At 41.9% G+C, this 22,298-nt stretch overlaps 1 protein-coding gene across 2 annotated transcripts; it reads right to left on the reverse strand.

Moving 5' to 3' along the window:
• Nucleotides 1-724: 724 nt before the first annotated feature.
• Nucleotides 725-17,624, reverse strand: MYOZ1 (myozenin 1). Of its 2 annotated transcripts, XM_082486584.1 has the most exons (6): nucleotides 17,447-17,624; nucleotides 15,214-15,315; nucleotides 13,431-13,612; nucleotides 4,653-4,887; nucleotides 2,137-2,296; nucleotides 725-1,281 (listed from the first exon to the last, which is right to left on the reverse strand). In XM_082486584.1, the coding sequence occupies exons 2-6, from the start codon at nucleotides 15,287-15,289 to the stop codon at nucleotides 1,050-1,052; spliced, it is 885 nt and encodes a 294-aa protein (XP_082342710.1). In that variant the 5' UTR covers nucleotides 15,290-15,315; nucleotides 17,447-17,624; the 3' UTR covers nucleotides 725-1,049. The 2 variants fall into 2 exon arrangements, with proteins under 2 accessions (XP_082342710.1, XP_082342711.1); XM_082486585.1 differs by lacking the exon at nucleotides 15,214-15,315.
• Between the last annotated feature and the right edge of the window lie 4,674 nt (nucleotides 17,625-22,298).

Consider the following 22,298-nt stretch of genomic DNA (forward strand, 5'->3'; position numbering starts at 1 on the left):
GCACCAGGACAGAGAACTCCAAACCAGTCTCCATGCAGGCTGAGCTAGGGAATGGTAGTGCAATGGCAGTCTTGTATGTTATGTGTCAGAGTGCAAATGTCCATGAAACAGAAGGTATTTCATGTAGAAAAAATAAAGTTCTTTATTGGTTTCCACAGTGCCTGCCTTTCTTCCTATATGTGCGGCATTGGTAAAACTGTTACCAGAAATAGAATAGACTTTGATGCTGTTCACTTAGGTAATGCACAGCGGCAGGTGTCAAATTATTTTTGTTGTAATTAAAGCTTTTTCTTTCTTGCACTGTAATTATGAGCAAGTCATCTCACTTGGGTGTGCCTCTGTTCCTTCCTGACCTATTGCCTTCTTGGTCTCTCAGTGGGGACAAAAAAACTGGTTAAGCTATCACCTATTTTATATTCTGGAGAATCGGGGAATCTTAGGTGACAGTGAAATACTCTAATCTGTCTGTTACACTGACAGGCTGACTTGCTATTTTATCTCTGATGGTGTTATGATTACCTGTATCGTTTCCTCTTAAAGTCATCATTCTTAACCATCAGTTTTGAAGTATTTATCCAAGTCACCTTGATGTATATCTATCTTATCTCACTTGATCTCACTTCCCCTGCTAACACCTAATGTGAGATTGAAACTTTTGTTATTGCTAATCCCCAAATTGATTCAGCAGCATTTTTAAAAGAGAAAACACAAAGGCTTTTCTTCCTTTTGGTGTTTTATTACTTGTTAATATATGACAAAACAGATCTATTACAGAGCAGACAGGCAGCATTTAGCATTGCTAAACAGAAAATCACTTCCTAGTTTTGCCCTTTTATGCCCTGGTGAATAAAAAGCTCCTTTCCCTCAAACTGTTTCTGCTATGGATTAACACCACAGTGAAGATAAGTTTAGAACCTGCTAGGAACTTGTCTGGGCTAAGGGGAAAAGAAAGATAGGGCTGACAGAACTAGAGTTGCGCTTTCAGCTCCTTACTATCAACTTGCAAATAGAAAGGGCTGAGAAAAAAGGAAGGCCTTGGCAGTGGGGATTTACAGCTCTTCTGTTTCACCACTCCTTGGCACATTGACCTCAGTATGGTACTCGGAGGAGTCTCCTGAAGGCATCCAAGGTATTGGGGTTCTGTTGAAGGAGGGTCTGTTGCTGAAATTTTGATTATATATCATGAGAGATTCTGGAAGCAAAGGGCAAATATCAAACTGAGGCACTTTGAAGGTCATCCGTTTGGCTGCTTTCTCATAACCCCCGTAAGGCATGGCAGTCCTGGCATAGGGGAATACATGCAGTTAACAAACAGAGCATAGGTCAACAACGGGATTTAGAAAATAAAGAATCAGAGTTATCGAGATTGTAAATTTTACCACTGTTGCAGCTGACTGGCCAACAAATCTTTCCCAAGAACATATATGTATCTGTTGCCCAAACCACAACAGTACTAAAAAAGATTTAAAAACACACACACACCCTCCTGCTCCTGTGTACTTCCTTCACCCCTGTTGCATTGATCTCCATCAAACTGTACACCTTTCACACCTGTTGGTACCCTGTACATGTAGGAGGCAGGGGCTGTGTTATTGAAGAAATGAGTGGGATTTGGGTTTGTCCTGGGTACTGATGTCCTGAGGCTATGGAAATGAGTGGCAAAATTGTATAGAGAGGTTAATAGAAAATTGTTGCTACCCTGGAAATATTTGTAAAACTTTCAGTGTTTATCAGAAGAAGGAAGATCCGGATTCTTATCTGAAGAATATGGCTTCTGTGAAGTATATGGCTTCTGATCGTTAAATATTTTTCCTGCACTCTTGAACTTTAAATGGCTGCAGTAATAAACAGTGGCAAGCTAAATCTCCCTAGTCAAATGGGGTGAGAAAGAACGGGAAATTGGATTAAAGTCCTCTTATCCTGCTGCGTAGGTTTTCTGTCCATAAACCGAATTAAAATCTCTAGCTCTTAATGTATCATCTCTTTGTAGGCCTCCAAATGTTTTATCCACAGGAGACTGTGCTAAGCAACATGACATGCAACTAAAACTTATTTACATTGCACAAGACAGGAGGGCTATGGCCAGGGTTATTTCTCATGCTGAATAAACTGAATTGAATATTCAAGAAGACTTACCGGTTAAAAGACTTGTAGTGGGGGAAATCAGCTTTGGGGCTATATGACAGTAAGTCAATGGTGAACTGACTTTTGTCCTCAGGGCTGATACCCATTGCTCGTTCCCAGGGGGAGATGTAAGTTTTAAACATAGTGATTTTTTTGCCTCCTGGCTTTCCATCTGTAAACAGAGGAAGGTAGAACACTCTAGTTAGATGACACTTACTGTAAATACATTGGCTTTCTGTATTCTGCTACTGAAGTTGAGACAACAGTGTGGTTTCCAGATTCCGTAACTCCTAGATCAAGTCTGAGATTTTCTGGTTAGATTTCTCTTAAAGAAGACTGTCATACGCTACTTCCGTCCTTCCTACAAAAGCAGGTGTACCACAGTCTAAGAGCCACTCATCCAGGCATTTGCATTAGAGCATATATTTTAAAGCTATTTTTTCATTGTTCTCTCTGGTCAATCAAATAGAAACCTCTTACCCCAAGAACCAATGTCCTTACCCCATCATCTCTTTCACTACCTCAGGGGAAGGTAATTTCGTAATTTATTTCTTTCTTCCCTCTCTGATCATAGCAGATGTAACCCCTCCACATAAACATCATCATCATCATCATCATCATATGCAACAAACAAAGCTCTGACTGTAAACTCCAAAACTAGGCTCAAACTTTGAAGTTAGCTCTGACTGACCAAAAACCTTTAACCATCATATTTCAGCGTCTTGGCAACCCACAATCATCTTTACTAACATCTTCCTCAGTAGTCTATTCTTGAATGTTCTAAAATTACCATCTCTCTTGTCTCAGTATTTTTATAGGTTGGCATTTTCTTCGTGTTTACATGAACAGACATTCATATTTTCCCCCTCCTGAGCTAGGATGTTAGAGACAAGTCTGGCTTAAACATTTCAGGATGGCTAAAATTAGTTTGAAAATATGATGGGCTATCTCTCTGGAAGTTAAAATCCTGTCAATGACAGAGCTACACTTTGCTGTTAAGTCAGATACTTGATTGCCAGAAATTTTAGGTTAGCTTCTGGCTGCTCAACAAGCAAATGAGCCTAGACAGAGGTTTTCAGTCTGTGGACCTCTTCTTTTTTTTTCTTTTTTTTTTTTGTTCCAGTTGTGTCTAATACCACCTTGCTAATAAGAGCATTGGTTGTATATTGATATGTAGCAACCTCAACCTTCAGAAACCTTAAAACTCCTGAGCAATGACTTCTACTAACCTTGATTAGGGCAGATGGGAATGATAGATGAATGGAGTTAGACAATCTGGTGCTTTCATGGTGCTATAGTTTGTGTAGAAAACATAAATCCTTTTGAAGTAAATGGCAAAGAATGAACACTATTACTCTTATCTGAAACTTTCTTCTTTATTACACCTTCTTTCATTGTCTTGCTTATTATTTCCTTCAAACCTGGCCAAATCCTGGGCTTTCCTGGTTTCAGAGAATTGTAGACATGTACAAGAATCTTGTTTTCTTTAAAAAAATAAAAACAACTGCCCTCCTCTTTCTGTGTGAAGGACTTAAACTAAGTAGTTTAGGAGTAAATTGATTGCTAGTGTTGAAAAATAAAAGCAATTGGGATCCATCTCTGCAGTAAAAGCTATGGGATGATGTTAATCCTCCTCCTCCCAGTACACAGAAATAGGATAACAATGGAGAAAAATCTCCTATAAGAAGACAGAGAGTCTACACAGATTTCTTTTTCACAGGAATGCCCAGAATATAAAAGTTGATTTTCATATAAAATGCGCATTCTTCCAGAACATAAATGAAAACCCTTGGATTTTACAAATCACTCATTTGGTAATTTACAACAGCCGTTCCTGTTTTCCAAGCAAATTTGCTTTTTGTTGTAAAATCTCATAGGGCCTGTTAAAATAATGATTTTACCTGCTAATTTGTGTACAAGGGATTTGGTTCTAGAGGTTTCTGGCCAAACTAAACAGAGGATAAAATAAAACAAGGACTAAATTCAATGAAAAATACTTTTACTTGTAAAGATATTGCTTCACTAGACTGGTGGTGATTACCAGATAACTTTTAGAAATATCGCTGTTCCTTTCTGAAGATTATCCAAAAAGCGTTGTTGAAAGGTGAAAACTTTGATTTGAAATCAGGGCTGTTATACTCAAGACTGATGTGTCTTGTCAGGCTACTGAACTAAAGAGCCGATACTATTATCTGCAGTAGTGGTCAGCGTGAAACCTTTGAAAGGAAAGGGTATGCCATACCGCATACTTCAGTATCAACCTTAAGAGCTCAGTACTTAAATTTCCTATCATTTCTTTGGTCCAGCCAAGGCAGGTATTTCTGGTTCTTGCATGTGACTGAGCAACATAGAAGTATGCAAACAAAACTATCAAGATAAAGGCAGCTCAACTTTTCTACACTTTGCAGTGGAACTTAGTTTGGAAGAATCCAGGTTTTAGTCAAATTAATTTACGTGTCCCTAAGCATAAGGTTGGCACGAGCTCTTATAAATTTAGCTATTTCTTGCTCTTGCAGAGAGATACTTGCCTTTCTCAGTACCATCGCCTCCTTCTCCACCACTTCCAGCCGATTCCCCCGCACGCTCCCCTTCACTGTCCCCAGGGCCTCCTTTGCTTCCAGGCCTAGGAGGAACAGCGGGATACTGCTGCTTGCTGGAGCCATGCTGCCCAGCTGTCACTCCTCCTACCATCCGCCCATGGGCATAGCCATGAGCATCTTCCCCATAATGTCCTCCTGGTGGGATGAACTTCTGAAAGTGATCCTAGGGCAGAAGAAAAGAGAGTAGGAATGCCTGTGACAGGAAATGGTCCATTCACACTTGCAGGCCTGGGTCCCAGAATGTGAATTCCTGAGTCACCATGATGTGACCAGTTTTATGTCTCAGTTACAAAACCAGCGGCAGAACTTTGTGTGAGTTATTCTGTACATTCAGTATAGGAGCAGTTGTAGAACAGCAGCAAGGGCAATGGAAGCACACCTTTTCATGGACACCTCATAGTCATTTATGGTGAGAAGAGAGGGATCTGTGTGTTGTCCCCAACAGTGATCAGTATGAAATACAGAAGGAATGGAAAAGGAATACAGCTTTTGCCAGAGCAGGTAAAGGTCCAGACAGAGATACATTGGCTAACCTGTGGGAAAGCAAGCTGGACAAGAAATAGGAAGTGTTTCATGTCGAGGTTAAGATAGCCCAGCAAAGTCAGCTTGATTACAGTGTGGGAGCTAAGTGTTACAGGGCACCAGAACAGTAGGGTACCTGTGACAACATAAAAACCTGAAAGATGACTGCCTGTATGTCTCTTTTCCATATATGAAGGTCTGCGTGGGGAGGTCTGCATTGAGAAAGACTGAAGAGATAGCAGTCTGGGAAAACATGAAAGACTTCCTGGAGACCACAAGATGAAAATGACAAAAAGGAGGAGTTTTGTTTGTAGCAATATGTGCATTAACAAACCAAACCTAAATAGCAACAAGGCAAGAAAGCAAGCTGTATCCACCAGTAAAATCAAGTTGGTCTTATTTTCCAGGCCATCCCAGTTGAAGGCGCAATCCTTGCAGTACACAGTGAAAGAACAAACAGTCCATGCAGGATTTATAGACCCTGTGGTGCCCGCCCAAGGTCCTGTCTTTGCACACAGCAATTTTAATAAATATTTGTGTGGAAGAGAAACTGATAGAATATGTTTGGGAAAATGTTTTATGTATGGGTCATAAAGCTTGATCAAAGCTTGAGTCCTAACATGTAAAAAAGTGTCTCTTGTGTATTACAGCCCACACAGCTGTATAATACAAGTAACCTGGCTTGTATATCAGATGTGGTCTTTCCTGTTGGACTAGGGGATTGGCTATAGATGTGCAAAGATGTAACAAATACAGCTGAAGTGAATGAATCTGTGGTTCCTCATGCTGCAATTCTGCTTGTATAAATTCATCTCAGGCAGTCAATGGGAGACAAGTGTGCCAACCTCAGGGCTGGCTCTCAAAGGGTTAAGGCTTTCTCAGGGCTCTTACACCTAGTACAGTTTAGCAAAAAGAAGCTTTCCAGGCTGTAAACAGGCTTCTAAGGCCAGCTGTTCGGTCAGCTAAAAATAGATGAGAAGTGAAAACCCCACAAGGCTCAAGGCAGAATTATCTAACCCTCCGCTCCCTATGTCTCGAGCAACAGTGTCCAGGGTTTCACAGCAGGTCGCCAGGCTGCAACCCAGGCAGGCAGCCAGCTGCAGGCTGAAGTGGCAGAGCTGGTGCCCCCAGGGCCTTTAGGGACTGTCTGTCCTTCTCCTAGCTGTAGGGAATTCCCTTTTTAGGAACAGAGGAGATAATGTTCCCCCGAATGTCAGGAAGCACTGAGAGGGGAGAGGATTGTGACCATTAAGCTGTACAGAGGAGCTAGCAGGGCAATCTGTTCAATTATGTGTGGGAGCTATGTAGCTGTAAAAAGGCAAACTGAAAAAAGGGTATTTTGAGGGCTAGGGGTCGGAATGAGGTTATTCTCTAAACGTTAATACATATGCAAGGTTAATTCTTCTACTGGTTTGCTCAGTAATTTCAAAACAGGATTTGCATCTGTTTTCCTTCAAGCTTCACCCATGCTGTGTGCCCTTCCTGAGAATTAAATGCTTATTTCTCTTTTCCTCTGATTACTTACATGCACTCTCCTGCAAAAAAAAAAAAGTCACAAAACATCAGCATAATGTGAGCTACAGTAAAGGCTGATTTAATTTTGTGTACAGCAATATTTGATGTGACCAGGAAGGGGCATCATTGTCATCTGGTGTTATTTTAAATTGCAGTATTACCACTAAGCAGGAGAGATGTTTCTCTGAAACACAAGGTCTGCCTCAGGAAAGCCATACCTAAATCTTATTTAGCTGCAAATGAAATTAGTTTGATTGGTCTCAGGCTAGTTCATGATTCTTCATGGATCCACTGGAAAAACATCCTATATTCTGCAGACATCTCCATTCAGATAGGAAAGGGCCATTTTCCGTGCAATACCCTGGTCTACTTACCTGCTAGAATAAAAATATAATTTTCTTTAGTTTTGGCCACCACAATAGATAGTCTTAAATTAAAAGGCGGAAAAGGCAAATTCATCTTTTTGAAATCTTGACCCTTGGTGTACTCAAATGAGCTCATTCCAAGAGTGCTGAGCTCAGGAAGGGCAGCCTCAAGCAGGAGTCTCAGCAGAGTCAAAGCTGGGTTGGTGCAGCTTTGTCTCCGGTACTTACAGCATGCCTCTGGTCAGGATGTTTGGAGTGAAATATGGCTTACACTTGAGGGGAGTGCATCTTCAGCCATTGCTAACAGCATGTGGAGCTTTTACATATATGCATATTCACATCACAAAACTGACCTCTGGGTTAGGATTGATTGACCCTGTGGGTGGAAGTCCCAGGAGAGAAGCTCAGGAGTGTCAATTGAGAAGGCTGATAACCATCTCCTGTTGGCTCTGGGGGCAGATCACAAAGTCCCTCCCTGGTAGGGTCCGCCCTGTCTGTGTGTTGCAGGACGTAGTGGATGTTGTTAGTCCCTGGCTGTCCCTAAATCCACTCTAACAAGAGAACAATTGTGGCAAGTTCATCTGGTGTGTAGTCCCCTGGGTTTGCTAAACAAATTGGCCTCATTGGTCTTTGAAGTCCTTAGTGCTAGCAAGAGTCTGACCCTGCAGGCTGAGTGCCTACATGGATGAATTCTGAACTCTCTAGAGCCACTGTATGTCCCTCATGAAAAATAGATAATGAAAGATGATCCAACTAATGGAACTGAGATCTCTAAGTATCTCAAGGCCCTGATGTCACTGCAGGCAGTCCCCGGGAGGAAACACTGTGTGCTCCCTGTCAGCTCCTTGCTGTGCCCTAAAGAGAATGATTGAGGCCACCAAATGTGTTTCTATTTCCACCTCACTGATAAAGAGCTTCCCAAAGGTTTGATGCCTATGTGGTTACTAACACTTCTGAAGTTACTGTGACTGCGTCCTCTCAGTGGCAGCCAGTCAAATGCTCCTTAATGGTGGCATGGGAGATTTAAAATTCAGACGCGTGGAGAGTCTTACAGACTGCCTGCTGTTTTTATTGAAATGTGTGCCTTGGTCCTTAATTTGGAGTTGCATAGCTTTAAAACTATGATTCACTTTAAAAAAAAAGGATGAAACTTCAGCTGTTAAAGTGTCTTAAGCTAATTTTTTTTTTAAACACGCTCCCCCAAGAAGCACAGCAGGTTAAGCTCTTGATTTCTATTTCCAGGTCTACTTCTGACTTGCTATTTAATCTTAGACAAATTATTTTTTGCTTCTCTGCCTGAATTTACCGATCTAAGTAATGGGTATTTTTATCTAATACTACCCCAAATTATTTATATCTTATTTGCATATTTTATATCATCCTTGCCACATTTTCTTTGCGGATGAAAGAAATCGAGTTTCAGAATTTCAGTTCAAAGTTTTTGCACAGTGCCCCAACAAACTGCTGTGGAAAATAAAAGGCCCTTCGTCTCTGTCATTCTGCTGTTTCAACATCAGTCACTTCTTGAGTAAGAAGACATCAGACTTCATGTTCACTCTGACACAGCTTTGGGTATAGTTGGGATCTCTAGGTCTTCTGCAACAATCCAAATCCAACACAGCAAAGCTCATTTTGTTAGAAAAAAAAGTTACATCTCATCTGGCTTACTCCACTTAGGTCATAACCTGGGACTCTTTTGTATCTCAGCTTGCGGTTATCTTCTAACGTTCGTTCAAGAGATTTAATATTCCCTGCAGCACAGACTTCCTAGAAAGAATGCTTTTCCTAACATTTTCCCTTTAAACCTACCTCCAGTAATCTTTACTGGAATTCTTCTAAGTACATTAAGGGGTAAACAGAGCCATCAGTGCATGCTTGTGCATTAAACCAAATATTGGTTATGCTTTCCTTCACACACTGTGTCATGTCTGGCTATTTAACATGTAAGATCTCTGAGGCAGGTTGTTTGTCTGTTCTGTCTGCTGTAAAGCACCACTTTTGGCAATACCACTTTTAACATAACCACTTCCATTTTCTTCCTGCCACCTCTGCTTATTCCTCATTGTTCAGCAGCAAAAGAAATACAGGGTAACTCTTGCCATTATCCAGAAAAACAGTAATCCAAGTCTCTAACCCTTTTTCACTTCTCATGTTTTGTTTCACAGTTGGTGTCTTGGCTTATCTGAAGAGACCTGAAGTCCAGCAGAAATTACTTGCCAACACATATTCAGCATGTTTTCCTTTGCCAGAATGTGGAAACTATTTTAACTTGTGGGTGAGTCTGAGAAAGTATCAAGGTGGGGTTTTTGTTTGTGGGTCTGGGTTTTTTTGATCTGCTGCTGCTGCTAATTGTCTACTCAAATATTGGTTATTCTACCTTCCTAATGGTTTTAATTTATGATCTGGTAGGTAACACAGAAAAAGGAAAGAAAAAAGAGGCAATTCAAGTCTTTCTATAAACTGCATGTAACCCAAATCAGGCCACAGGTTTTGACTAGCAGAAAACCTATTTTTAAGGATCCTCATTGGAAGAAAAGGAGCATAACAGCAACATCCAAAAAGCATAACTATGGTTGTGTTTTCAGTTTCCACCTGATGATAGCAACAAGGTCTTACAAAGAGGTTCCCAAAGTGGAGGTGCAACTTTGAAATGAGTTAGGGCAATAATGAGTGGGGCTGTAAGGCTAAGAAACACAGTTTCACGTGATGTTGATGTGTATGAGGCCAAACAAATTTAGCAATATGAAGTGGAGAAAAGGCCTGTGAACTGCTGATCTATTAATTGCTGAACAGTGAAGTGGGATTTAGAAGACCCAGAGATAAGACTGAGAGCCTCCCTATGATTTTGGGTGATTCATTAATCTACCCCATGGTTCAGTTTCACCATTAAAAAAATAAATGTAGTAATTTCCTTCATGCTATAGTTGGTCAGATGCTACACTAGTAGAGCACATAGCAAGATAGGATTTCATCATAGTCTTTAGTCAGTAGTAATTTGCATCTTGCAGCTCCACAGTGAGGTTGATAATATCCTCTGAGACATGGAGAGAACCACAGTTCCTGTGACAGGGTGGCACAGTCTGGGGCGAGGAGAAGAAAACCTTCTTCTGATTTACTAGACAGAGCTCAGCAGAGCCCAGCTTCTCCAGCACAGCACCAAACAAGGAGGATGTCACATGAACCCTCCATGTTTGGCAGGGTATCAATGTGCTGAAAGTATCAAACTCGTCCCTCCCTAAAAACATTGCCTTGTACTGTATATTTGCAAGAGAAGAGGGTCACAGTATTGAAAACAGCTATACAATAGGTAGTGCATTTCATTTTGCTCATGTTGGGAATGGTCAGTCCTTTTAACTGAGGGTTTGCCTTTAACTGGATGGGTGGAGCATAGAGACAGTGGCATGTTCTCACTTTTGCATGGAGCTGTCTGACGTTCACGCACACACAATATATGTTTTCTCCACCAAGGAGAAAACTCTCCAGAAGGAGAGTGATCTGATTGTCAAGTGTGGCTGTTCGGCTGGAGGAGAAGGAGGAGGAGAGAAGCAGGAGGGTGGATCAATGACACGTGACTGGCTGAGATCTTCTCCCTTGTGTGGAAGGTTTATGGCTACAGCACAGACTATTCTGGGACCCCTTATATGGTTTGGATTTATTTTTAATAACCTTTCTCTTTGTGTGTTTTTATATTACATTACCTTGCTGTTGAACTTTTTTTGGGCGAAAGAAACAATCTGTACTCCATCCCAGAACTTTATTGCCCTGCTTTGCTAAGTGTGTCCTGAGAACATCCTAAGACAGTTAAGAAATCTATAATGTAAAACCAGAAAACACACCAGCAGCTTTAAATCCTTTCTCTGTCCCACAGCCTTAAAGGCACAAGGACTTCTCTGGGATGGGAAACAAAGGACATTACTATTAACTGGGAGGGGGAAGTAACTGGAAGCAGCAGTAGGAATTCTTTACTCTCCCATTATATTCCTCCCACAGTTCCCTTTTGTTTAAGTCTTCTTTTCTGAATCCACCTTTGAGCAGAGCCAGGAGCAAGAAGGAAAGGAACAGAAAGCTAATCAAATATTGCAGTCAAAAGAGCTTTTTGATGAAAGTTATTTGGTGCTAAGGTCAGGCACTGTCCTGATGGTTTGGAAGATAACAGTGAGGCCATAGATCTGTTTCCTTTACCTGCCCAAGAGCACCAGCTCTCCAAGAGTATGGCTCAGTTGCTGCGATCACTCAGCTTTTTTTCTCATTGCTCTGGTTGCCAGCAAAGGTGCTAACTTGTGCTGGCCGTGGTGATGAGAATAGTTATCCACGGAGGCAGTAGATGGCAGGGTCATTGCACAGAGCCCACAAGGCAGCCAGCAAATGGTAACAATTACGTTTGTGATCCTGCTAAGCTGGCCCCGAGCGAGGGCTCTACGGCAAACTGAAGTCTTCCTGCACTGACCAATGGAGATTTGTTATCTGTACCATGAATGTGGAGAAAAGATAGCCCTGGAAGTGAATCATGGAGAATTTAAAAGCAGAGTACCAGCTGCTGTTTGGGGACCACACCATTGTTCTCATATAGCAAAGCCTTAAAGAAACCCTGGGCTTGTTAGGGTCTTGTCTAACCCACAAATACATTTCTCCACAGCACAGTATCTTACAGTCTTGCTCAAAGAGCTTGGGAGACGGGTTGTTCTTACAGAACAGAGGAAGAGATTCACTACAGAAAGGGTATGGAGTCAAAGTCAGGCACAGATGAATAAACAAAGTAGGAAAAACAGCTAGCAAAAAAGAAGCCTTTGTCATGTCAGTCTTGATGGGACTCTGTGCATGTCCATTTTTGAGTCAGTTTGTCACAACTCACTCACTTTGTGTTTCTTTGATTGGACTCCCTTAAGTGGCACCCTCAAATTTTTGGAAGTTTGGACTTCAGCCTTTTAATCCCTCATCGTATTGTTTTCTTACTCCTCCTCACTGCAGCAGATTCTGACAAATGAACTTGGCTCTCATATGTTTTAGGAGCCCTGAGATTGCTGAGTATTTGTAAAAACAGCTTGCATTTCTCTAGGATTTTCATCTGAAGAGTTCAAAGTTCAACACACCATTCATTCTCACATCCTTTCTAGGATATAGCTCACTGAAGAGATGAACTACCGAAAGCAAAAAGAGATTAAGAAACTGCCTGAAGTCTAACAACACCGGATATGCTTGCCATATCTCTGGTCTGTCATCCCTGATGTGTAATCTGACCTACTGTTGCAATTTTAATGACTTTTTTTTTTTCATGCATCTTTCCACATCCTGCTACCCAAATTGTCATTTTGAAAAGTGAACTACAAAGTTTTACTTATTGCTGCTTTTGAAAACATCAGAGGGCTAAAAAATAGCATGGTTTTGTTTGTCAGAACATTTTCTTCAGCTTGATTTTTATTATTTTGCTTGCATTACCTTGGACTGGAAAATAGATGCCATAAAGGGATAAAATGACACCAAATAAATTTTAAAGAACATCAGAAGATGAGATGCTACATCAAAATGCATATGAACCTGAAACATTTTCTATTTGTTTCACTGAACTGCTGACAATGATGTAAAAGGAGAGTTTCACTTGTAAAATTTAAGTTCAGAAGACTTTATACCAGCAGCTAACTGTAGAGAGAAGTTCAAAGATTAAATAACAGTACTAACTCATGGGAAAGGAAAAAGAAAAAAAGAAAGAATGTCTGAATTTATACACCATATCTGATAGGAAAATACTTTAGAATAAAACAAATGTAGCTTCTAGCAAATAAACTGAAGATATTGCAGTGTCAGGTTAGAGATTTCTGTCTGAATTTTCATTTATGGAACTTCTTGCAGAATGCGCAGAGGACTCTGTCCAGCCAGAACCATAAAAGTGTATCCAAGGCTAAAATAGAACCACACCTACTCGAGCTGAAGTCAGACCTGGATGGATCATTTCCATCTTGCAATGAAGAAATTGAATGGGTACAAAACCAATTAGTCCTGCCCTGCACAGCTCTGAACACCTGCCAAACATGCAGTCCTCCCTTGTCACTCAGTACTGAATTTTCTCATGCTTCTGCGTGTGTGATACCAAGTATTTGCCAAAGGAAACTAAGGGTGCTGCTGAAAGGGTATAAAACTTGTGTGTTTATGTAATTTTGGCTTCTTCCTGCACTTCTTTGCTAGTAGATCCCCACCACCCTACCCCCGAACCATGCACATACAGACAGAGGAGGGCTTGGGCACACTCTGTTCCTGTTTCCTCTGGGTGTATGGAGCAGCTTTTTAGTTTTAATCTTTGATGACTTACCACAGAATTGTCGGTGAAGGCATCAGGGTTATTCTCATAAATGAACTTCTCCACCCTCAGCTGACGTAATTTGAACATCTTGGATCCTTTGTTAGTGAGGAGAGAAAGCTCTTCTAGCATCACATCTCTGGGGATGCTGATCTTCTTCCCCAAGTTCAGCTTGGACACCTCTTGTGGCATGACTACAAAGCATATAAAATGGGATGCTTTAGGAAGTGCTTTGGTCCAGTCTCTTGTCCATTGCTTCCCAGCATCAGTAGTGCTGCCAAATTCTCTTCTTAATTAAGTTTCTAGGAAATAACCTATGCACCAAATTTTTACATTGATGATGCTTTGGATATAGATGGGTGGAATTTACTCTGGATTGCAACCACAGCAAACCTGTACAGGGAAGAGCTGCATAAGGGTGGAGCTAGATGCATGTGTCCCACATCTGAAGCACCTCAAGCAGTGCAGCAGTATTCCTTAGTACTGCCTCAAAATGCACCACTGCCTTGTCTGGTTACTGCCCTACACCCGTGTCCCCTCCTCTGGAATTGAGTTGAGCAGTCAACTCTTGGGATTGGGCTGACATATAGTAAATAAAGACAACTTTGGCGTGCTTTGGTTTAAACATTACCCTGAAACCATGACAAGATTCAATGTTACCATATCTTTTTGGGTTTTTGTTTTAAGGAGAATTTTTAAAGGGAAAAATTCTTGAAGTTCTCTTCAAGTCTTAATATGCTGGTTACTCGATAAGTCCTTTTCCATTTAATTTGGTAGCACCAACTCTCCATCAAAGCAATGGATTCAAACATTTTCAATGTAAAAATCTTGCAGAAATGCAGTTAAAGCTTTTCATTCAGAAAGAAGCAACTTTTCATAAGCTTTCTTTTTTCTGTATTAAGCAAGGTTAAGATCACTTCCCACCTCTACATCTCATTGACAACAGAGAATGCATCTCCATCCTTAAACTGGTATAAAATTGGTATAAGCCCATTCATTTTATTAGACATTCTCCGAAGAAATTATTATCTTTTGTAACAAGCCAATTTTATATAGCACTATTTCATAGCACAGGAGGAAATGTCATTTCACTGAAAATCAGATTTTTACATACTTGTTTATTTGAATAAAGGACTAGGGACAAACAGAAAAATATATACCTGTACCCTTTTGGGGGGCTGAAGAAAGGGACAGCACTGAATTACTACTTTTCAAAACCTCTAAAAACCTTCCCCATGCTGTCAAAAGTAAAGAGAAAACGAGGATGGCGCATTTAGTTAAAAGTCACCCTACCCAATACACAGGTAGTGTTGCAAGTTATATTCTTCCTGCTGTATTACCCCCTCTAAGAGACTTAGACTTTTTCAATTAATGAGTGCTGGAATCAAAGGAATTCTCTCGCATAGAGGAAAACCAGATTAGAGACAAAGGTTATAAGAGAAAGAACAACATAGAATATAACTAGGCACTGCAATATTGATACCCATAAAAGATCATGTTCTCTTTCCATTCACTCTGGTGTGCATCCAAATTAATGCTGCAGGAGAATATGGGTTTACAAAGTGTAATCTAGGTCAACATTTGACCTGAGTGTGTGTGCAATGCTTTTGAATAGTGACAGAAAATGTGATGTGGTTGAAGGCTGAGCTTTAGTAATATTTGTGGCTCTGCCGCCTGGTATGTTCACTGAATGTCTTGCTCTGGGAGTTCGGTCAGACAGGGTGTGAAATTTTAAAGGCTGAAATTCAGGTTGAAATCCAAACAATTCTCATGTGTGCAGTTTTGCATATCTTACCTTCGTGTGTCAGCTTCCCAATGAGTTTAGTGGACTTTTTCCTTTTAACAGGAGCAGGAGTCCCTGCAAGGGGCATTCCCACAAAGGGTTCTCTGCTTTGCTCTAAACACACAAGGAAATGGAGAATGAAACACTGGAAAGGTATTTCTTGGCTCTTTTTTTAGTTGCCATCTACATTTAAGAGATACACAGCCTTCATTTCACACACAGGTTCTTTTCTATCCTTTCCACATGAAGGAGCTAGTGAATGGTATCATCCCATACAGAATATTATCAGCAGGCCATTGTGGTGTTCTCTGAGGACTTAGCCTTATGGCACAAAATATGGCCGTAGATCACAGCAGAAGCATTGGCAAGATGCCATACAGCATTGTCATCCAAAATAGGCATTTTAATTGCAACATTGCACTCTCCCAGCACCTATGGGTGCCACTGTGGTACTCTATTATCATCTTGTGCTGCAGCAACAGAATGTCAGTTTGAAAATTTGTTCTCTCATACCACACTATAATACCATGCAGTTATCTTTAGATTGTAATTTTTTTTTTAATAAAGATTATGGGTCTGTCCATGAGTTATTTGGGAGCATTTTGAAAAATGTGCACTTTTGGTTTGGATATTTAGATAGTCCTATTAGAAATAGAATAGGTATTCAGAAAACTACTAGACTGCAAGTTCAGAAAAAAAAAGAAACAAAACCCTAAGTAATTCCATCTTTTATGACTGCTACTGTTTTGTTACAGAAGGGCTGGAAGAAGAAGGCACGTGCAAGCTTGTTAAAGGAAAAGTTGTTTGCCCAATTTGTTTGAAGTCACTTGCACCTGTATCTTATGTATTGATCTTATCGCATATCGGTGTGGGGGGTGGGGTGAAGAGGGAGATTTCTTCTGGTACAGTGTTCCCCATCTCTGTCCCCAGATAGGATGAGAGATCTGTACTGCAAAGTCAGGGAATGTTAGGAGAAATCTCAGCAATTCCACTTCAGGCAGCTTCTCAGAGTCCTTGGGGGTTGTCACACATAAATGTAAGCAGGGCAAATGTCTTGCCTTCACTTCAACACTGTTCATGCGCAAACAACAGCATATAGGTGAGGACAGACCCTCACGTAATACAATACAATACAAAGAAAAATGAGCAAAGACCCATTGTCTTCAGCAATAGCAATAACTAACCATCTCTGTCCCTGTGCTTCTTTGCACTTTAGTTGCTTAAAATTTCAGAAGACATTGAACTATAAGTTATATTTTAAAACTAGAAAGCAAATAGCTGGCTTTAGGAGTTTGTACACCACCTTTGTTGTGATCAAGACATTTTTATCTCCTATGCGTTTTGCAGTTTCATTGCACCATTGCTCCTTTTGCAACATGATTTTCATGTGATGATAACTGCTAAAAGAAGCCCATCCACAGCAAACCAGCTCTAATCGCATTGGCAGATACTATTTTGGATTCGCTTTTCTTTCAGATTTTCAAGCTTTTCTTTTTACTGAGATGCTGCCTGTGTAGTTCACATCATAAAAGAGCCCATCCTGGTGTATTCCTAAAGCAAGCGTGAGCAGGTGCAGCCATAAAGCACGCACTCCACATTCTCCCCGAGCAGCTGGACATCTGCTTGGCTATATAAAAGAAGCAGGCCCTGCTTGACAGGAAAGGGGCAATGCTGCCAGGAAGCAGGGGGGGTGGGAGGTTATGGCCCATCTGATGGGTCATAAGACCAGCAAAACAGAGGGAAATCATCTGTATGCCCCAAACATGGACTCGCTGGGTCAAGGCAGAAAGGGCTGGCCCTAGTGGGGAACCATGCTCCTCTAGCACACCCATTCCCAAGGAGCAGTGAAGGCAAGTCCGTCTCATTCTGCTGTCCGCCTTTACTAATCCAGCAGGATTGGGGAGTGGAAAACCTGCTGCATGCAATTGGTCTAGCGTAAAGAAAGGGGCAGCAGTCTTTCACGATGGACAGGGTCCAGAGCTACACTGGCACTACTGCTCTTTCAGCCACCCCACCGCAGGGAGGCTGCTGGAGCCTTTGTCCCTATCCTCCCCATTATCCTGTACATAAAGCCAGGGCCACAATTATCCTTTTCTCTGCTGAGCTCTATCCCTTGATGCAATTTCTCTGCCTTTTTCTGCATCGGTCTTTGCAGCAGTCATCTCCTTGGTTTGGCTGCAAACTACACCAGTCTTTACCCTCTCCAGCACCTGCTCTAAACTACTTTGCTGCCCAGTCAACTCACCTCAGGCTTGTAGCTCAGACCAGCTCACGCAGCTGCCCCAGAGTTCGGCAGTGGGCTGCTTCCTCCCAGCCCGTCTCTGGGTGCTGCTGGGGAGGCTTGTCCAGCAGCCCCACTCACCCAGGGTGCCTGGGCGCAGGCAAGCTCTGCCCAGCACAAAGTGCTGATGCGAAGTGCTGTGAATTTGACTCCTGAAGGCTGCTCGCACAGGCATCCTGTGGTTATTAATAGCCAATGGCCCAGAGGGCAGAGTCTCAGATAGCACCACCACCAGCCCCGAGGAGAGGGGAAAAGAAAAGGTTGCTCCTCAGGCCTCCTGCAGTCACCGTCTTGGTTCCCAGTAAGACCAAGCACTCCATAGGTGCCTCACTTCTTCCTCTCTGTTCAAATCAACATGCTGTTCCCCTTCCTCCTCTTATTGCATTTTAATGCAATTCATAAAACCTTCTCAATACCCTGTTTGTCAGTAATGCCTCAAAAGCTTTCTTGGGTCTTGCTGTGTTTTACACCCTCCTTCTGCCCCCTCCTCACTCCATCATTCAACCCAGTGTCCTCTAGGCTCTCATATATAATTCCTAAAATGCCAGGCATTCAAATAATACATCAGAAAGCACAGAAAAAAAATAATTGTATGCATGAAGCAAGAAGTAGTAGGAAAACCACAAGGTCTGGAAACCTATTTACAGAGTTCTAGGCAGTAGCTGTGTAGAGTGTGGGGGAAACCCAGCAGAATCAAATAGCAAGGATACTAATTTCCTGATTCGTATATGTGGTTGATTGCCAGCATTTGGTGCAGCTTTGTACATACAAATTCTTCTTTAGCCCCTGTTCATTATGAGGCAACTCTCCCTGTTTTTTCCCCCATACCCAGTTGGGTTCTAGTTCTAGGATGAAGGGGACATATCTTATTTTACTGGATTACTCAAAGATGCACATACCTTTCAGCTTCTACGTAAGTCAGAAATCCTGCAGAAAACATCGTCTTCCTATTTCACATTGGATCAAAATCAAGTTGTCCACTGAATAAACCTAAAGTCTCATGGGAGAAAATCCCCCAAAACACAGCTGTGATTTTAGTAGAAAATCCGTCACACAGAGAATTGCAAGCAAAGTTGATACAAAGGAACATCAGGAGACAGTTACTTTCCCTTTTTCCAGTTGGTTTTGCCTGCACCAAATTTTCCAGTGTGATAAGTGGGTTGAAAGCAGAAAGCAGTAACTCCCAGAACTGTTTGGAAGATCCTGTATAAGAGTGCTGTAACATACCTAATGAGCAATAATCAGCCTTTATATGCTGCTTGGAATCAGGGCATGTATGGCAATCTCCTGGCCTAAAGTTTCCCATTTTCTTCTTGCTTGCTTCCATCTAACCACTATGTATACCTTACATTGTGACTATAGCACAGCTCTTATTCTCCCTCATTTTCATCTAATGGAACGCCATGCTCTAAGCTTTCCAGTATCCAAAAGAGTGCTGTGTCCTTCACTGAGCTCAGCAGATACGCCAGAGTGATTCATGAGGGCTGGACAGCCCAGATCCTGCCCCCACACTCCCATGATGGTGATTTGGAAGTAACTCCCCCAGGCTGTGCCAGTGTAAAAGAGGTGTAGGGGATAGCACAATTGAACTGTAAACACCCACTGCCTGCTCTGGGCACCATCACAGAGCTTCACGCCTGGTGAAGGCATTTACATCTGCACAAAGCTGGAGGGTGTCAAATACTACTCTGACAAATAACCATCTGTCCACACTTCACACCCACTTTGCGCAAGTGCAGGTGGCCACAGAGGAACAGGTCTCTTGGTGTTAGCCAAGCCCTGCTCACTGCAGGCTGTACAAAGAGGAGTATTTTTTCATCATGTTTATTTCTCTTGGATTGGTTTAGCACTGCTGGACATTTGCCCATGGTGCCTACTGTGAAGTTCAGCTGTGCTCTTTGAGGTGCTGCTCTCCTATTCAAGTTCCCTGCATTCTAAATCGTATTTATTAAGGGAGCTATTGCCTGTCACAAGGTGATGGCATGTAGGGGGAGGCATAGTGAGAACAGACACAATGTGCTGCTATATTGCTTAAAATCAGCAGCCCTTTGCCTCTCCTTTCCCAAAGGCATGAGGTACAGTTACCTCTTAATTTTAAGAAGTTTCTATCTCCATTTTGATAATCATCTAAGAAATGAATGTGATTTATATTATGGGGTGAGAAGCTGAGAAATGCAGCTGCCACTATATGGCATCTGCTTGCAGTCACTAGAGTGATGCTGAACTCTGCCTCCTCTCTACTTGCTTTCAGCAGTTGTTTTCAGACCAATTTATCGGTGCTGTATTATTTCTCCAGTCATCTCCTGTGCCTTTCTGAGCACAAATTACACCTTAGGGGAACAGTTTGTGCCAGATGGATATTATGTGGAAACCTGCTGGATTTTCAGGCATGGTGTAGCTCCAAAAGATGATGTTGCAGGGAAGTGTGTGGTTGCTCTTCCCTGCCACCAGCATGACCTGCTGCTCCCCTTCTTCCCACCCCAGAGGTTCACAGCTGCTGGAAGGGAAGAGAGTGCCCCATGGCTAGCTGGTAATTGGAGGTGAGCAGAAAACTGATGTGAGCCCTCTTAGAAAACTCAAGAGAGAATAGGGAAAAGCAATAGCAAGGAGATGAAAAGAAGGCATGTCTAGCATGGTGTGTAAGGATTTCAATTGGGTTATGAGCAGGCATGCCCAGCAATTAGGACCAGGAACAAGGCACTGACAACAATTCAGGGTGAGCCAACTTCAGGAGACAAGACTTCTCTGGGGATGCCCAGCCCAAAGGGCAAGAGGAAAGCAGGGTTAGGGGCAAGGCTAAGGACCTTGAAGTCCAGAAACAAGACAGGTTGAACAGGCTTATGAAAGAAAGTAACCCAGGAGTAAAGAGTACAGGGTAGGATCATTATGCAGGGCTCAGAAATAGTATCTGGAAGCTGAAATGATCAAATGGGGAGGTTCCTTTATTCCCTAGATGCTGGTGGGTAGTATTTAGGTTCATCAACCAATCACCAGACTCCTCAGAAACTCCAGTAGCAAAATCCAAGGTTTTGACCAGCCTCTTGTCCAAGTTTTTCAGTGCTGTTGTGCCTGTGGCTGTCATCAGGCTCAAATTCTGAAGAGACCTTGGCCACCTCCACTTTGAAAGATGATCCATAGCCCTCATTCAGTGCTATGTGAAGTCCTGTTATGTCCTTGCAACCGTGATCCTCCAGAGGTTATTTTCATCTGCATGTGCATATATACATACACTGGGTGAGACACAAGATCTAAGAGTACAGCTGGAGTGTGCTGCACAGAGCCCGAGCCTTGAACTCAGAAGGAATGTAAGACAGGGTTTATCCTATTAGTATGCCACCAGGATTTATAGGGTGATTTGGATAAAGCAGTCTTGTGTCTGACACTTATGCACCAAGGCACATCTTTAACTGGATTCTCACCTCCTACTCTGCCTTCAAATAAAATCATACGTCTCCATTTTCATTTACCAGGCTGAGAACTAAATCCTGCTCCTTTCTCCTCTCTATGCACAGTTTCTCCTGAGAGGTAGAAGTGTGTAGTTCACTAGTCTAGAAAAGTCAATGGTGGGTCTAGCAGAGACTTCACTTGTGACCTGCCATGGTGCCAGGTTCAGCAGCTCAGTGGCTTTTTCTGCTGGGAATATTGTACCAATCTCATAACTGCCATAAGTAAATATGATGCACTCAGCACAGATGATAGGAAGTTATGTAGGGTTCTTACTGTTATCTTACCTGCTCATGCTACTCAATGCTCAAGGTTTTAAATCATTACAGACCTTGCTTGATGAGCTGGTTTAGTTTTGGTTTGCAGGGGGTGGGATGTACCTGGAGTGTGGTGAGGTTTGGTGGCTAAATTCAATCTTTGCTTGAGTACATGGAGTTTCCACTTAGGTCAGTGAGGTAATACACGTGCTGCCTGTAGGACATTTCAGCACTTCAGGGAGGAGTTTTAATCACAGAAGGATCTGTCTGCATCTTACTGTGACCACTTCCCTTTTTCCAAATATACTGTTTGCTTAAGTGGCCTTAGGAACAACCTGCACAGACCTTTGCTTTCTCTGACTTGTATCTTCAAAATTAATTAATTTTTGCACTACATTCTTGTTCATCTAATTTCAAATGGTCTAACTTGAAATTATTGATGTCTGCAAAATCATTTCAAGAGCAGCAGATGAGATCTGCCTCATTACACAATGCTAGATGGACATAAGCAGTAGCTAAGACAGCCGTCGTTCGTCAGTAGGGCTCCCTCCTGAGCACATTTTGATCATGTGGAAGTCTGGCAAACAGTATCAGTCTGGCAAATAGCCTTTACCATTTTATTTTCCCAAAGGTAAAGAATTAAAGCTTGACCCTGCTCCCTTTTTCCCTGTAGCCCAGGACTGATCTGTGCTGCAGCAGATTTCAACATGTTTCAATCTGTTCTGAAAATAAGTTGAAAAACTCTTGATTTGGCTTCTTTTTTTCTGGTTCTTTTTTATTTTGAAATACATCATATATCATATTTGTTATTTTAAAATATTTCATATATGCTTAATCTCTTCCACTTTTACACAGACATCAGGAAGACTTGCCTTGTTGCATCACAAACCACTTGTTTGTAGCACCACAATAGGAAAAACAGTTAATGTCAGGATCCCTCCTGCCACTGAGTGGGATTAATGCATGATGAGATGTAGGACATGGACAGAAATATGTAGGATTTGATGACAGAGCTAGAGTGTGTGCTGAAATAGCTGGCGTGCCCATGGTGTGTTACTTGCTGGGCAGCCTGTTTGCCTGCGTGCCCCACATGCAACCACGAAGGAATCTCCTCC

This window comes from Vanellus vanellus, assembly GCF_965231255.1.
Source record: "Vanellus vanellus genome assembly, chromosome: 7".
In the NCBI taxonomy this organism is placed as follows: domain Eukaryota; kingdom Metazoa; phylum Chordata; class Aves; order Charadriiformes; family Charadriidae; genus Vanellus; species Vanellus vanellus.

Excerpts from the sequence above, each read along its gene's own strand:
- MYOZ1 (XM_082486584.1), bottom strand. The coding sequence starts at position 15,289 with ATGCCCCTTGCAGGGACTCCTGCTCCTGTTAAAAGGAAAAAGTCCACT. Across the intron at positions 13,613-15,213 it reads TGGGAAGCTGACACACGAAG|TCATGCCACAAGAGGTGTCC; the intron begins GTAAGATATGCA and ends TATGCTTTGTAG. Across the intron at positions 1,282-2,136 it reads CACTACAAGTCTTTTAACCG|GACTGCCATGCCTTACGGGG; the intron begins GTAAGTCTTCTT and ends CCCCTATGCCAG.